The 17,814-nt window shown below is 42.4% G+C and overlaps 1 protein-coding gene across 1 annotated transcript; it reads right to left on the reverse strand.

Annotated features, from left to right (window-relative positions):
• Nucleotides 1-320: 320 nt before the first annotated feature.
• On the reverse strand, nucleotides 321-17,172 carry egln1a (egl-9 family hypoxia-inducible factor 1a). Its single transcript, XM_012817055.3, has 5 exons — nucleotides 16,154-17,172; nucleotides 6,358-6,477; nucleotides 2,804-2,943; nucleotides 2,376-2,443; nucleotides 321-2,189 (listed from the first exon to the last, which is right to left on the reverse strand). Exons 1-5 carry the CDS (start codon nucleotides 16,811-16,813, stop codon nucleotides 2,134-2,136), a joined length of 1,044 nt encoding a protein of 347 aa, XP_012672509.1. The 5' UTR covers nucleotides 16,814-17,172; the 3' UTR covers nucleotides 321-2,133.
• Nucleotides 17,173-17,814: the final 642 nt, after the last annotated feature.

Below are 17,814 nucleotides of genomic sequence, written 5' to 3' on the forward strand. Positions count from 1 at the left end.
TTAGACCTGACCAAACTTGGGGACAGTTTCATATGTAGGCTAAGTTGCTTAAATGTGATAGAGTGTATAAATTAACATTGGAAAACATATATATTCACTCCCTAAAAGTGATGAAAAAGTAGGGACCTCAGGTTTCTTACTGCTATGTACTTAAAGTTCCACAAGGAGGCAGTAGTGCTTACTAAACTCTGAATGGCCATTCTACTGCTGACGGGAACTATTTTTCTTGAAATTGTGGCCTAATACAAGTGAAGAATCAACATTATACATTATATGCCTCATATTGACATCCCAGTGACCCATATCCCCTTTTGCTGGAAAAGATTGGATACACATTTATTATCTTCTTAGTATACCAAATACTTCCTCAGTTATACACACACACCTCCATTTATTATTCTAATCCCAAATCGTTGGAAAGAGACAGATATTACAAGGACAAAGATGTACAAAACAATACGTTAAAATGAATTTGCCATCAACCTCTGAGTGAGTTGTCATGGCCTGCTATGTTTAATCGAGTTATTGGAAAGAATGTCATCATGTAGCATAATTTATTCAAACAAACATGTTTTCTTAGAACGCTACTTTTGGGTGATCCACACAAGGTAACACACAAAAAAGATTAGCTTTCCACTAAGTCAGCAGTGAATTGAAAGACCCTTTTTCTCCACTGTTGTGAGGGAGAGAAGAGGACCAGCATTCAGGACGGCAAAAGTATGATCAGGTGATCATTAAATCTTGATCTAACACAAACACAGCCTCTGACATTAACCTATTTTGATCAGTTTCACTGACTTATGCTCAGTGTGCATGCTTATTAGCATAGTGCAATCTGCTGGACTTGATTTATTAAACAACTACACATCCATTTTGTGCCTTGCAACACCAACCACTGTAATTTTGATGATCAAACACCAATATTTAAGTTTTATGGTTACCTATTTGACAAGTCAGGACAAGTGAAGCTGTAACCCATGACTAATTGTACTTAGTGATATATTTAAATTTTAATTCTGTCCATTTATTTGAAAAAGAGATGGTAGTCAATTAGACCTGACATACAAGTGATTGTCCTAATGCATTTGTATTATGTATTCACTATTGAGGTTGACTTTGTGCTATCAGAAAGCAGTCTATAACATTGAGTTTTTAGGCTGAATTTAGCAGCATCCCCAATACAATTATAGACACTTACAGTGAAACTGGCTTTTCAATCCAAGGTGGAGGCACACCATCAAAAATATGTTTACAGACACTGATACCTCTTAAGCGTTATGTTCAGGACGAATGATTTTCAGCTGTCTTATTCTGGTCATAGCACTGGGCATAATTACAGATAGATCTTTGCCTCACCTTGTACAAGTTATAAAGGCACTCAAGGCAATTTGCAGGCAACCGCAAGGATAAGTGCTTGATAATATGGTGGACGGGCAGACATGGTCCCCATGCTTAACGTATGTTACCAGGCAACCGTTTTACGCCGGAGAGTAGAGAGGGAGGGAGAGGAGTTTGGCTCTGGCACCTTAGAGATGCTGGCATTCCCTCTACAGAGACGACCCAGATAGTGTCAGACTCTAGAATAGCTGCGGCCGTGATCTGCTTCCAATCCACAGAACCGGACTCGCCGAATCAGTGCCAGAACCAGGCCCGATCTTGGTGTCCGGACCTAAAGTGCTTTCAAAAACATGCACTGTGCAGTTCACACCTTTTAATGCTTCGAAAAACATAAATCACAACTCGTTTCATTTGCACACACGTGTGTCACGAAGCAAGAACACCAACCTGAGCATTGTACCTTTCTGAGGGAAAACGAGCCAAGCAGCTAGAGTAGGAGAAATACAATGTGTCTTCCTTTCCTCACATATTTTACACACCAGCAAAATAAAATAAAATGTAGATCCATAGACATAGTCTTTGTAGCACAATGGGTCTGCAGTCAGGGTCAGCAGGTGGATACATGACATGACATGAAGAAATAAACACTGTCTTTGCTAACTCTTTCTCCTCCTTGTACTCTTCATCTTTGATACATATTTGAATGCTGTTTGGGATGACAAATCATTCAGTGTCCTCCTCCTTATCTCTGGATACATGGGAGAGATGCAGAGAGGGTGGAGGCCTTCTGGGGGATTAGGTGGCATCAGATGGCTTATTCATCTCCATCTTCACACCTTTCTCTCCAGCAGCTGTAAAAAGGCCCAAAAAACCAACACGGGTCTGAGCAATCAAATACTTCCAAGTATAAACCTTTCCTTCCTTTGGGTGCTTTAAGAATGAATGAAGGAATGGATGAATGATTAAACAAATGAACCAATTAATGATTGTATCAGAGTATAGAAAGTAGAAGTAGGTAAAGAAAACATTTGAAATACCTGTTGAATATCTTTCTTTAGCTCGCGCTCTCTCGTCACCATCAAAATACCACACTGTAATAGCATACCTGCAGAGATGGAGAACAAAAGCAAGTCAGGACCAGCTCAAATGGAATACACAACAAGGAGAGAGATAGATTTGTTCAGAGATGTACACATATCTAAGGACAAATATACCCAACATTATGGGTTAAAAAATGAAAGAAGAGGAATACAGAATATAGAGTACTCAATGTTCAAGAATGTCCTGTTTATGTCAAACATACACCTGAGCACGTACTGTGTGTGTGTTTGTGTGTGTGTCTGTGTGTGCGTGGCTGTGTGTGTGTGTGTGTGTGTGTGTGTGTGTGTGTGTGTGTGTGTGTGTGCCTGTGTGTGTGTGCGTGTGTCTGTGTGTGTGTGTGTGTGTGTGTATGTCTTTTTCTCACCTAGTGGCATGTGCAGGCTGCACCTCATGGGGGTTTCGTCTATCAGACCAGAACAGCAGCAGCCGGTCAAACTTGGGTTCGATGTCAATTGCATAGTTGGCCTTGCCTTCTGGTATTATCCGTAGAAGACCTCCATGTGCCTTGGAGAAAGACAAAAAGCAACAGAATATCACATAACTGGCCACTGCGACCGAATATAATGAAAACTATTATGCGTCACTTTGTACCTCTAAAGACACACGCACACAAACATACACACAAGAATGCAAGCCTGAACACATACACACACACGCGCCGTGAACACTACCCTGGATGAAGAGGAGCGTCCAGGATAGGAAACGCCGGCAGGGAACGGCTTTCCTGAGGGGGGCCAGAGAGAATAATCCACAGGAAAAGTGCGCTCGCAGGATAACGGCCGGCGCAAGGGGAAAAGGCCGCCACAGAAGAAGGGAGAGGATTAACCTTTCACACGCATGGTCCCAGAGGCCACAATGCTCACACGCACATGTACCTCACAGGGGTCGAGAGGATGGGGTCACGCGACTTACGCCACCCTGCAGAACTCCATTCAGAAGGTGTGGCAGATGCCGGTGTCCACACACCACATCATTTAGAGGGAGACTGGCCAAGGGTTTATGGCCCAAGATAATCACACCATGGTCATGTTTATTTATAGCAAAGACTCCACATGCTTCAGAAACTTTGTCTATTCACTTAATATTAATTCATGTCCTTTAGAAACAGATTTATTCTCATAATTTATCACTTTTAATGGAAGTGAAAAGAAAGCATGTACTATACAGATACATATGCTCTGCCTTGCCGTGTTTGTTTATAAAAACTTTGTAATGCAGCTGGGGTATTCTTAACAGGACTCACTCAAACACATGCAAAAGCCAAAAAAGAGGATATGTGCAGTAGTCATCTAAAAAAGATTCACAATCCATGGCTGTAATGACGGCGGAATCACTGTAAGATTACAACACCCTTGTCTCCCCACACCACACATTTTGTACTATTTTTGGTCCCCGCTGTTTTCCAGAAAATTTGGGGTTTCCAGCCCATCTGGAGTGGGCCCTTAAGTTGTACATGCGAGTGGAGGGGCTCTTGGGAAGAGCAGCTGGGGTACGTTCACAGTGTCGCTTCGTCACTACCCCTTGGGGAAGCGGCTGGATCACAGTTCCCATAAGAAGATGCCTCTGGCAGTCCAGCTTCACTGACGCGGCCTGTTTAGGTCTGGGCTTGGCATGATCTGTTCTCATCCAGTCTTGAGAGGAGACAGTTGGGTGTTGATTTCACTCATGCAGTATGCCAAGTGAGTCTTTCCTAACTTATGTCAAATGGCTTAAGAGCTGCACAAGGATTTCAGATACCAGTCCAGATGCCTGATGGGGAATGCTACAGTTCTAGTTCAGATACCGGTCAGAATACTGGTACAGAAAATACTGTAGAGGACCTCCTTTCCTCAGGCTGGTACTGAGAAAATGACAATGTGCTTAAGGCAACTTTTTTATACTCTCAGGGTGTATAACCACAGAATATTGGCACACGCTGTTATTTCACTTTGGTCCATTTGGATGAAGGGCATTGTTTTCCCTTTTTTTCCAAAACAAATGTGATACACATTGCTCACTCACCACACACAAAGGTCAAAGCACAGGGTTATCAACCTTGGTCACACATGTATCTATCTATTCAAGGTTGTCAGAATAGTATGTTTTCCACAGCCTTCTTTTAGACCCAGATATTCCAAAACAAGAGACATGGAAAACAAGTAGATGTTATTTGCAGGGCACCCAGTACTGCACTTTGAATACAATGAAACAAAACAAAAAAAACGGATAGGCGTGATGGCATGTCGCAGTAGAGGCAAGTAACTTCGGGTGTTTTTTTTGTGACCTAGACTACAGTCTTGAAGATGTTCCAAAACATTCTGGATAAAACCGGCCAGAGCCGGGTTGAGAGGAACCAAAAGTTAGTGTGAGTCAGCAGCTAATGTCATATGTTTTGTGGAGCTAACCAAAGTGGCCAGAGTGGAACACTATGTGTTTTGTTCGGGGTGAATATGCACTGCTTTCAACTGAAATGCCATTAACTCAGCAGAGTGATTCTGTACCAGTCACCTCCTAGTAGGCATACTCCCTACTGCAGGTGTCTGTAATGAAGCACTAGACCAAATATGCCATCGGACACGAGATGGACAGATACAAACTTTAAACTGGGGTGGGGATGTTGACATTTAAGTATGAGAATGAAGTACGAGAATTATGTAACTTGCTTAAGGTTCCCTACACAGCAATCAAAGTATGAATAACTATGAGGATTATAGCATAAGGACTTTAGCCCTGTTATCATCATGGCCTTTTGTCATTTGATGACAATGTGGGTTTGTGCATAACATACTGCAATATTGGTAGTGAATATTGGAGAAAAAAAAAGCCAATACCTATCCCTGTACCTAGAGAAATTCATTTTTGGCCAGTGGCGTCATTAGGTCCGTTTACTTGGGGCTGAAGCCCTGAATATTTTTTAAATCTTGCTCAATGTATCTTCGCCCTGAAAACGTGTAACAAAGTGGAACTTGACTAGCAGCGTCCAAAGGACGGGGGAGTTCTCACAAAGTTGAAAGATGAGCTCACCAAGAAAAGCTAATTTGCCTATGATGACCTGATGGCCAAGTCTGTCAAGTGAAGGCTTCTCTCTCTCTGTCTCTCTCAGTTAAATTAAGTTCAAATAGACTTGCTTTATTGACATGATCATAAGCAACAGTATTGCCAAAACTAAAGCCTCTAACTTTATTTAGCCCGTGATCTTTTCAATAGCTAGAAACGCTCCTGTTTGGCTCAGAATACCACAATGACCGGTGGTATTCAGTGGCCTATTCAACCTTGACCAACACATTTACCTTCCCCCATAATCTTTTACCAGGCATTCACATTTGTCTGATATTAATCTATTTTTTCTTGAAAGCTAAAAACCCACAACAGTGCCAAACATCAGTGGTGTTAGAGGAAGACGACGTATAACAGATCTATCCGACTCCTTCATGTCTGCTAGGTCTATGTTTCCAGTCTAGATACTCTCTCCCTGCTTGACAGTGGGAGATTAGTGGAATCTAATGAGATTAAGCATGAATGTGACAGGCCAAGAAGCATAAAGCGGGTAACTCTAAAGTGGGTAGCGCTAACTGGCTGTTCACTGTGTCATACTGGGCTATGGAAGGCAGTGCTAGCCAAGGACACCATGACAACCAAAGCACATCAGTTACTAATGACTATAATATGTCTAAATTCAAATTAATTTTGCTCACAGACTGCAGTGACTAACTGCAGTGCAGTTTTGTGCTTAGATTCCACATACCTACATGTTGGTTGATATTGACTAGTGTATGGTTGGTAATGTAACACAAGTCTAAATGGAAATGAGTTTGTATGTAAATATTTCATTTAATTGGTAAAAGGGGGATATATCTCTATACTTTTGGCAAAATTCACTTTACATTTAGACACAATGACACACTTCTTTTTGTGAAGACAGGCAATAAATTGACGTACCTTGGCATCCCAATCCTTGTTTAGGTAATATATACACGTGACACATCTCCCATCGCCATTGGGGTTATCCACATGACGCACATACCCTTTTCCTTCACCTGGGTAACACGCAACCATCGCCTGTGAAATTTCAAACAGAAGACATTGGTTAGACATTTGGTCAAATTGGAAACAAATGACAAATGGCACAAATCAATGCAAGTCTGATTTTTTTTACTTGTAAAGAGATGCATCACATTCAAGACAGAGGTATATGGTAAATTATTATTATATATGGAGTATTCAGATGTCATAATGCAGCGCCAGCATCATGCCCTGCATGTATATAAGCACATCTGTAAAAACTAGAACTGATCTGAGGAAGTAAATTGTGGCACACAGGCCATAATGGAAAGGCTCTTCAGGAAATGACTGTTAGGAAGGTTATGTTTGTAAATGATGTCTATTTGAATGAGATCCCTGAAACGGGGCTGCAGAATTGTCCTGTAGCAGACCAGGTTCTTGCTCCTGTTCAGTGGCTGAAACCACAGCAGCTGTGAAGTATTCTGGCACATCTCTAAATGACATCTGATATGATGGTTTAATGGAGTACATGTATAATATATGTGTCACAGTTAATTGGAGTGTCAAAGGTCATCTGGTCACTATGGTCAAAGGTCATCTGGTCACTTTTAAGAACTTGTTTGCGAGCTGAATAATAATTTTAAAAAAAAACATAATATGAGTTGACATCGCAGGGTAGTAATAGTTAGTGTAGCAATATAAACCGTGTGCTCTCAAAATGCCAGAAATTTACACAGGCTCCATTTATGTATTTTTCAGATTCACATTCCATAGGGCCATATTCACTTGATTCTTTCATGGTTAAAGACCCAGGTCTTGGTGACCACAACATCCGCAGTTCATTCTCAATTTGACCCGAAGCTGGAGTAATTGTGATCCCACAGCATAGCAGGAGAAAAAAGGGAAAAAGGAACATATCAACAAAGACTCTGAAAGCAGAGAGGGCGTAAGAACAGACATCTGGTCTGTGTTTACTGAAGATGAGTATAGGGAAGAAAATCTAGTGATTCACTGCTGCAGTCAGTCAAACGTGCAGTGCGTCTTTACCTGCAGAACTAACATTTACATGACATGTCTCCATTTGTATCAAGCCCTGTGCCATGGTATTCTATCAAAACACTTGTTTGGCTGAGACTCGCTGTAGCACCTATCACTGTGGGCCTTTTATGGGGGAAAAAACCTTTTGTATGATTTTTATATTTCAAATCTTTGAATTGATCAGAGCTGTAAGGAGACTGTGCTATGCAATGTAAAATTCCATTTTACGTCCTACCTTACACTGATTTATGCATAAAATGTCCCAATTACAGAGACAATAGTTTTCCTTTTTACCTGCCTTGAGGATAGATTACAAAGCAATAAGGCATTTAAAATGTGAGGGGAACTGGCACGTTCTCCCTTTTTAATTGTGCAGGTGCATCAACCCAAAGCAGGTTTTTCCGCATTCTGCCATCCACTTACATCAGCAAAACCCATAGCAAGATTATTACATGCTTACAGATGGACTGGTGCCAAAAGGAACAAGGCATGACTTTTTACTGTAAACTGTCTGTAAAGCCTTCTTCCTCTTTGCTGAGAGAGAGAGAGAGAGAGAGAGAGAGAGAGAGATACACCTGCATTATATTTCTTTGAGTGACCATCACACACAAATCCCATACATTCTACACATGGTTTATACTACACCCCCCCCCCCCCCCCCCCCCCTCCTATTCTTTAAGTGCATTATTGTATATAAGGTCATTCTAAAAAGCTCCATGCCAGCACATATACATGTCAACCACGTCTTGCACGTCGCTTATCGGTGTTATTCTTCTCCTTCGCCTATTTCAACACTCCTACTTACGTCTATCCATATGATAGCGCCCACAATGGGGGTTCCGTCTGTCGGCATTTCAAAGCCCTCTCTAAAAGACCCACATCCAGGGAGTGGGTGCAAGTTGCGCTTCACTGGCGCTGGCAGGTAAACCTTTCTCTGGTGTTGTCTACCATTGAGCCCGGTGGAGTGGAGAAGGTGCGTTGTCTCACGCATGCTAGGGGGTCCCGAGGTTGGGCCCGTGCCACACTACTGACTGGAAACAGTTTCCTGCGCGTGTCAGCACTTCCTGTTTAACCCTTACCCGCAGAGACACATGCTCAGCAAGCCCTGATGCCTTGCACACACACACACACACACACACACGCACAGAGAGAGAGAGACAGAGCAAGAGAGAGTAGTGAACTAATGTAAACTCTTTACTGTTGGCCTCCCTCCAAGGGGAGCAGTATTTTAATGATTCTGCTACGTGCAGTGCGTGAGGGAAGTTCACTCCTTCTCTACTATCCTGCCCAGCTCTGGGGGGAAAGCCCCGGGATGAGTAAACATGTTTGTTCCCTGTCAGATGGGACCTCGTATCGAGGTGTTGGGGGCTTCTTCTCCCATGAACCAGAGATACAAAAAGTATGGATGACCTGAAATCACTGACATTCCACCTAATACTCAGCGCTGTAAAAAGTTTGACATCAACCTTGACACCGGGGACCCTCACTATCTGTTTGTTTTTTGAGGGGGTGTTTCTCACTCCGACTACTGGCAAAGCACTCCTTTGAGAAACTCTTCAGCAATTGGTGGCCTACGGTCATTGTGACCTTAGATGCACTGAGATCATAAGGCTAGCGTTTACTCCCTCAGTCTACAGCTATCCAGTCATTTTGGACTTCCGTGTGTGGCCTTTGCATGTTGTATGCGGTTGTATATGGTCTATGACTCTGCTTTGTTTACATTTCCTTCTGAGTCAGAAACACTGCACTGATTCCCTCCACAGCCACACAATAGTTTTCCTGATTGTGAATGAACAAGTATTAACACATTAATCTTCTCAGGCCAATCATGAGAAGTCAAGTAGTCAACCATTCCATCTTTGGGCCTATGTCTGCCAACAACAAAACAATCTTATATTTGCATGTAAGTGCAGTTTTGTGTTTACCTCTGCAAGACCCACACACAAAAGTCTTAGTGTAATCGCATCTGTATACAATTCATGTCTTTTTCACTAATTCTTTCAAATAGGCTTCCAGCTTCAAAGAACTTACTGCAGTGAGCACATGGTTCTCAAAACTGCCCTTAAAACTCTGGGGCAAATCCGCTGCAGAGAGACATGCTTGACTCCCATGACTCCTGCTCCGGTGTCGGACATCATGGAAATACGATTAGCGGCAGGCCCATTAGCCCCTGTGTCACAAGGGGAAACCCATGTCAGAAGACCAGGTCTAGCCAAGAGGCAGCCAGCCTCTGACATGTAGGTATTTCTGCCCTTGAGTCTCAGAGACTTCCATGCAATGCTGAACACAGTAGCAGGGGTCAGACAACTGGGAAGAACACGTGGTGGCACAGCAGCGCATGGTGAGAGGCCAAATACATTTTTCGAAAAGGTTGGAAAGTTCCAGACGGAAGATAGTCATCTTACTCAACGTTGACACCATGAGGGTTGAAGACATTGATCATTGAATAATGGCCTTGCTAAACAAGCAAAGTCATTCTTCCGCATTCCTCTCTCGTCCCATTAAGACACCGACCGGGCTGCTCTGAGTTCTGTGTACATTCTAGAGAAGACACATTTGACCCGCACTGCTATCCAACTGGACTGCAAGTCTGACGCGGGGCATACTGCAGTAAAGGTTATAAATATATTGTAACTGAAATCAAATGAGGTACAGCTGGGAAGCAATTAGTTTGGACAATGAGGAAGATATTTGTTAGGTGAATGAAGCATTGGGTAGTAATGGTTAGATCAGGAGAAAAGCCACAGCGGCATTTCCTGATGTGAGGTGTCCAGTGGTCATGTCTCCAATGCTGTGGGAACACCGGGTGCCTCCCTCCGGACATGATCATTTTCCCTGCGCAAATGCAGACACACATGGACATCTATCTCTCTCTCTCTCTCTCTCTCTCTCTCTCTCTCTCTCTATCTCTCTCTCTCTCTCTCTCTCACACACACACACACACCAGAAGCACTCTGTATTTTGGTACAACACCTTAAACGCTAAAGTAGCCATAGCCTTTTCTATGTGGATTTATGCCATTGCAGGTGGTGATGTCTAAAACTAGGAAATACAATCACTTCCAGTAAAAATATGAAGCATACAAACATGGCATTACTGTGAAAACGACTCTGTAAAATCCCACAGTAATTACCCATAGGCCAACAAAAGCAATCTGCAGGATGTCTGAAAAAAAAGCTAGTGCACAAGAGATCTATCATTAGATTTCCTTTCTTGAAATAAATTTGCCTTTATTGATAATACAGGTGCATCTCAATAAATTAGAATATCATCAAAAAGTTGATTTATTTCAGTAATTCGATTCAAAAAGTGAAACTCCTATATTATATAGATTCATTATACACAGACTGATATATTTCAAGTGTTTATTTTTTTTAATTTTGATGATTATAACTGACAGCTAATGAAAACCCAAAATTCAGTATCTCAGAAAATTAGAATATTGTGAAAAAGTTCAATATTGAAGACTCATGGTGTCACACTCTAATCAGCTAATGAACTCAAAAGAGCCTTTAAATGGTCTCTCAGTTTGGTTTAGTAGGCTACACAATCATGGGGAAGACTGCTGACTTGACAGTTGTCCAAAAGACGATCATTGACACCCTGCACAAGGAGGGGAAGACACAAAAGGTCGTTGCTAAAGAAGTTGGCTGTTCACAGAGTGCTGTATCCAAGCACATTAATGGAAAGTTGAATGGAAGTAAAAAATGTGGTAGAAAAAGGTGCACAAGCAACAGGGATAACTGCAGCCTTTGAGAGGATTGTGAAACGAAGGCCGTTCAAGAATTTGGGGGAGATTCACAAGGAGTGGACTGCAGCTGGAGTCAGTGCTTCAAGAGCCACCACGCACAGACGTATCCAGGACATGGGCTTCAACTGTCGCATTCCTTGTGTCAAGTCACTCTTGAACCAGAGACAAACGTCAGAGGCGTCTTACCTGGGCTAAGGACAAAAAGGACTGGACTGTTGCTCAGTGGTCCAAAGTTCTCTTCTCAGATGAAAGTAAATTTTGCATTTCATTTGGAAATCAAGGTCCCATAGTCTGGAGGAAGAGAGGAGAGGCACAGAATCCAAGTTGCTTGAGGTCCAGTGTAAAGTTTCCACTGTCAGTGATGGTTTGGGGTGCCATGTCATCTGCTGGTGTTGGTCCACTGTGTTTTCTCGGGTCCAAGGTCAGCGCAGCCGTCTACCAGGAAGTTTTAGAGCACTTCATGCTTCCCTCTGCTGACCAGCTTTATGGAGATGCGGATTTCATTTTCCAGCAGGACTTGGCCCCTGCACACACTGCCAAAGGTACCAGTACCTGGTTTAGGGACCATGGTATGCCTGTGCTTGATTGGCCAGCAAGCTCGCCTGACCTAAACCCCATAGAGAATCTATGGGGTATTGTGAAGAGGAAGATGCGAGACACCAGACCCAACAACGCAGAAGAGGTGAAGGCCGCTATCAGAGCAACCTGGGCTTCCATAACACCTCAGCAGTGCCACAGACTGATCGCCTTCATGCCACGCCGCATTGCTGCAGTAATTCATGCAAAAGGAGCCCCGACCAAGTATTGAGTGTTGTACATGTTCATACTTTTCAGTAGTCCAACATTTCTGTGTTAAAAATCCTTTTTTTTATTGGTCTTAAGTAATATTCTAATTTTCTGAGATACTGAATTTTGGGTTTTCATTAGCTGTCAGTTATAATCATCAAAATTAAAAGAAATATACACTTGAAACACTTCAGTCTGTGTGTAATGAATCTATATAATATAGGAGTTTCACTTTTTGAATTGAATTACTGAAATAAATCAACTTTTTGATGATATTCTAATTTATTGAGATGCACCTGTATATACGTATATATATATATATATATATATATATATATATATATTTATTTATTTTCTTTGGTTAACTTACAATGTTTTCATGAGATGTCATTTATCCCTTATGTTTGTGTAAATTAACTTGAAATTATTCAATTTTGCTGAAGTGTGTATGTTCTTCTAGAGTACCAATGTCACTGCTGTGCTCGGAAAACAGGGAAATGTTGGGACAATATTCAGAAAGAAAGAAATATGTTAAATATTAAATGTGCCAAAAAGCTAAAGTAAGAGCCACTATTTTCCCTGAATAATAAACATGCCTCTCCCTTTGAGCCGGGTCAGTTTCAAAGCTTCTTTGGCTTTTCTACAACAACTAATTAATGGAACAACAATATTTGGTTTCATGATTTGATAAGAGAAGTAAAATGTAAACACTTTTCAATTCCATGAAGGCCTCGCTCGTGCCATAGTTTATTCTTGTCCCAAAAGTCGCCTGTTACATTGATTAACCTTTGCCTTCCCAAAATTGAAACCATAAATAAATCAACCTCCAATTGAAAGGTTAACTGTTAACTGTTAGACAGGGATAAAAAAAAAAAAGTGCCGAGTATGCAACACACCAGCAATACTGTGGCACTATAGAACACAACCCCCTTTTGCTTTCTTCCTCTTCAGATTTGATTGCTAGTTTTTATTGAATGTACTTAAAGAAGGACAATGTAGGAATCTGTTAGATCAAAAACTAGGAGGTATTCGGTAATCCTGTCATGTCCACGGACAACACCAGGATTAAAACAGTCACAGAGGAAGCAAGCTATAACAGTGGCATTTGCAATCATTACAATCAGCCAATTCATCACCTCACCAAGCTGTGAAACCAACACATGGAGTTTAGAGGGACGGAATGTAAACACACAGACTTAATATCAGAGTCACTGCCTCTATGCTTCAACCTTGCCAACAGAGGAAACTCACTTCTCTGTTGACCTCTGCGAGTTTATCCAGAATAGCTCATGGTGATGCTATCTATCGTTTTAAAAACTTGGGACAGTTTCTGAGGAGACCAGAGGATAGCAGGGCAGTTGAGGAGGGTGAGGCGGACGGAGTGGAGTGAAGGAGGCCTGGTTTAGGCACGAGAGCTCTGCTCTTGCCACAGCGGAAAAGATGCTTATCCCTAACACAAGCACAAACACAAACAGCCAGTCTGCAGGAAGAAAAAAGGAGGGAGAGAGCCTTGAGAGAGAGAGAGAGTAGGGAGATGTGAGCCTGGACGTGGGGGAAACGTGACGATGAGGTCTGGGGGAGGATAACTTGCGTATTATCACTTGCATAGGGGTGCAGCTCTCGGAGGAAGTCACTGTTTAAAGTAATGACCTACTTTCTGTTTGTGTTGTCCCCCCTCTCTTTTTACAGTTGAGTAAGAACAATGGATAGAGATACACATCAGAGGGCTTCACCATTACTGTTTTACCTTTTCAACTTGCAGCACTCTTGGCTGCTCCAAGTGGAAACCACAAACACTATCATCAGAAAGAAGGACCGATATCCAAAAGACAAAAGATCACAATTGCTGCAGTCCTTGACTTTTATCACTCTAAAAAATTAAGGATCTTACTTTAAAGCAAACATATTAATTTACTCCTCCCAAAAGAATAGGTAATCTATGCACCTCTATAAAAACAGAAAGAGGAGGAACAATGGTTTACATGAAGACAAGCAACTTAAGCTCTTCAGAAGAGCGAGTGGTAAGAGACAGATCTGAAAAGATAAGAACGCAGTGGTTTATACTGTAGTGTAGAGAGTAGGTGGTGTCTCAAAGAGCACAGTGTGTAGAGAGAGGGTCTGGTTCCTCCTGCAGCCAAGTGACCTCAGCTATCATTATATTGGCCAATGACATATTAGGTTTACTTTTTACCGGTTCTTAGTATGTCAGCTGTAAGTTTATTGGTGTGCATGTGGGTGTGTTTGAGCATGCTTGTGGAGCACGACATTTTTATAAGATTTAGAATGACGATAACCTCACTTCTCCCTGATGACACTAAAATTCCACCAACAAATGCCTTAAACATAGCCTAACATTCATCCATTCCTTGGGGGGGGGGGGGGGGGGGTCAATGATGGGGTATTAGAGGATTTCAGGCAGTGGAATAATGAATAAACCAGGGTGCTTTTGGAGCGAATGACATTTTAAGAATATAAGAGACTGAGGAGTGACTTCTGACATCCTCTTGATCTTTGTCCTGCCCTTGTCTCATTCATCTCCGACAGCTGTAAAAATTCCAAACAACACAATCAGAATCACTTTTTCTCAAGGCAACCAGGACACTGGTCGAGAGGACAAAACGTCCACACATTCGAGCCATCTCAATGTATCCATGTTGGAACTAGATAATGGTAAAAAAAGAATGAGAGAATAGCGCAAAACACTGCGTACCTTTATCAAACTGACATTTTGGTCATTTAGACCCTTCACTACTCTGATAAAGACCACACACAATTGTGTGCCTTGAAGAAGGCAAATATAACCGCAATGTGTAGGCCCACTTTTTTTTTGCAAATTTCAATGCAATTTGTAGTCTGCACATAGTACACATGCAGTGACAGTGGGCCTCAGCAAAGCACCCAATGTTCAATATACTAAACCTACTTAAGGTCATCAATGACAGTGGGCAATAAAAATAGTGGTCAGTAAAAGCGGCACAGCCCTATATTTGCTGCGGAGACAACATACTGGGCACTCGTTGCTTAAAGGAAATGCTAAACTGAATAACTTTTTTATCCAAACATGGACCGTGTTGCGCCTAGCTAATTGCCAGGATGAGAGTCCCACAGTCACTTAGAATTGAAGTGACAATGAAATGTTCAGTGGAAGATACTGCATCTGAACAGTTGAGTAAAGGGGAGAGAATACAGCAGAGGTCATTTTCTAGGTCACCATCTGCTGGACAAGCACAGGAGGTCACAGCAATGTGGACAGGTCAGGGAGAGGGAAGAGAAAGGGGTTTTAAGCTTAAGTTACACGCAAAGTAAGAATTGAGAAAAGCCACGGCAAAGTAAGACTTGTGTTAAGTACGTACACGCACCTGAATGAATACTGATTCAGTAATATCAGTGCTGTGTGTATGTGGGTGTGTGTGGTGGGGTGGTGCCATGTTATACCACATTTATGTAGTTAAAATAAAATCGAAGGATGGGCAGGGGTGAGAGGGGTACCTGAAGGTGCAGATGACCGGCTTAATGTGTGGTCTTGCAGTGCATCAAAAGTGTTACCATGCATGAGGATGCCCCCACAATATCCTACCAACTGCATACCAAGTAGCTACCAGTGCGCACTGAACTCACCAGAAGCAGAGCAGTGGGCTATGGCGGTCAGTTAAAAAGACAACACAAGGCCTCAATTAGGTTGAATGTTATCAATTAGGGTTTATCTGTTCTGTTGATATGGTAATATAACTGATATAATTGAAAGAGGGTCTCTCAAGAAGAGAAATGGGGTGTTAAAATACCCTGTGGAGTCCAGTCACTGGTTGATCAGATCAGGAATACTGAAACATTGTAACAAACTATATTTGTGCCGTTTGTCAAACTTTAAATTACACGTATTTATAGTTACGTGGTTTGATGGACTCACTTAACGGGTGAGTGGATATTGTGATAAATACTCTTCGTAATAAACGGTCAGCCAGACCTGCTTTGCGCGATGTCAGATGAATGTCATGAAGTCAATGCTATTGAAACTACTGAAATTTGACTGCAGGTAGCGGCCTATAGAATGCCCTATAAAGCCATATCACTACAGAACTACAGAGCACGATTCAAAAGCAACTGGGCCTGGGAGAATTGCCTAATTCGCAACTTTGGGACCTTTTAAACTATACTTACTTTCGTTCTGCCATTTATTCTGTAGTTTCCCAGTCTACCATTACAAAGTCTGAGGAGGTCGTCCATGCGACTCATAAGAAAACTGATCTTCTCACATCCATCTTCGTTTCCCTCGATCCACACTATCTGGTCTCCTCGAATGTCTTTAGTGGAATCGCTTCTCTGACCGACCAGCTGTCCGTCAGTGAATCGGCCGCTCTGATGGAGAGCCGCAACGTTTTCCAGTATAGCCAACCCGGTCTCCTCCCCCAGAAAGTTATCAAGAAAGCAAATACCGTGGTCATTCATATTACATATGACTATGTCGCCCAAAGAGCGCTTGTTTGTCTGACCATTAGATTTTGTGTTGTTAATTATCCCGGAAACGTCGGTTGAAATCAATTCTTTCGCTTGTATCCTTGCTCGAGGTGTAACCGAGTCCTTTCGAGGTTGTGGTGATGGTCGTAGCGTCTCAGAAGTTTTTACAGATTGGTTCGGGACCTTGCTCTTGTCGGCCTCTTTGCAGATCAGCTTGTGCTTTTTCCAGTCCTGTTTCTGGTGGTCTTTGCTGCAGTAAAATGAATTTCGGCAGCGTCCACATTTAAGCAGGTTCTCCATTTTCCCGCAAAGTTCGCAGTACTGCTTGTCTTGCTCCGGATCCAATTCACTGTCCTTTTCCATTTTGACCGGGATTCTCACGGTCCTTTTAATTCCAAGACTCTCCACGCGTTCTGTTACAGTTAAGTTTGGAAGCAATCCACTGTCTGCCACACCATAGCGCAAGAAAACCAACGCCCCCCTCCCGAAGCCCCGATGAATTCATCACATGTGCTCACTTCAGCTCTTTCTATGCTGATGTTGTTCATGAATAGACTATAGACCGCGGCACTTCGAATGATCTAGATACTTTGGAACACTCATTCCTCGCCCAGTCTAATAAGTCAATCGCATGGCGCCGCTCACTTCTGAGCTCTGCACGTCCTCACTCAACAAACCCTGCCTCCCCTACGTCAGCATACCGAAGGGTGGACCGTGGCGCTTCTGTAGCCGGAGAAAAACTCGTCCATTACATTCACAAATCTGGACACGAGAGTGTGACACTGGCCACTAGCCTACATGTATGTGCACTGAAACTCTAGAATAGCCTATATCCATTACTCAAAGCCCACCCTTAATAACAGAATCTTATAGGGAGTCGTGCAGGCCCACTGTTTCAGTTGGCATTATCTTTCATTTAAACAGAACCGTTATGTGCAATAACTTTTCGACAGTTAGCATTCGTTAAATAATATTTTGCATCTAATCCCCGTCATCTGAATAAATAGGCTAATTTATCCCATGCACTTTCTAAAATAGGCTTTACTGAGACTCTTATAGGTTGCAGCAAGCAGTATGCTGCAGCAGAATTCACTGCAACAGTCAGTTACAAATATTTGTACACCTGCAATGAAGTTCCATGATTGGGCAGGCCTACACGAAATAGTGAACCATCACTGCCCCCTGTGGTTAACTAAGTTCTCGCGCCCAGTGTCTAGGAGCTAGGGCTGCAGACGGGCATTCATTCAGGGATCCATGAAGAGGCACGGGGCGGCACGTACACATTTGGCAGAATTCCTCTGTGGAACGGTTCCTGGAGAGGCAAAGTAATCTGATATGTGTAATCAAGAGGGAATGCGCCTTCT

Source organism: Clupea harengus, chromosome 13 (assembly GCF_900700415.2).
Source record: "Clupea harengus chromosome 13, Ch_v2.0.2, whole genome shotgun sequence".
Lineage (NCBI taxonomy): Eukaryota > Metazoa > Chordata > Actinopteri > Clupeiformes > Clupeidae > Clupea > Clupea harengus.

Excerpts from the sequence above, each read along its gene's own strand:
- egln1a (XM_012817055.3), bottom strand. The coding sequence starts at position 16,813 with ATGGAAAAGGACAGTGAATTGGATCCGGAGCAAGACAAGCAGTACTGC. Across the intron at positions 2,444-2,803 it reads CAGCCTGCACATGCCACTAG|GTATGCTATTACAGTGTGGT; the intron begins GTGAGAAAAAGA and ends CCATCTCTGCAG. Across the intron at positions 2,190-2,375 it reads TAAAGAAAGATATTCAACAG|CTGCTGGAGAGAAAGGTGTG; the intron begins GTATTTCAAATG and ends GCCTTTTTACAG.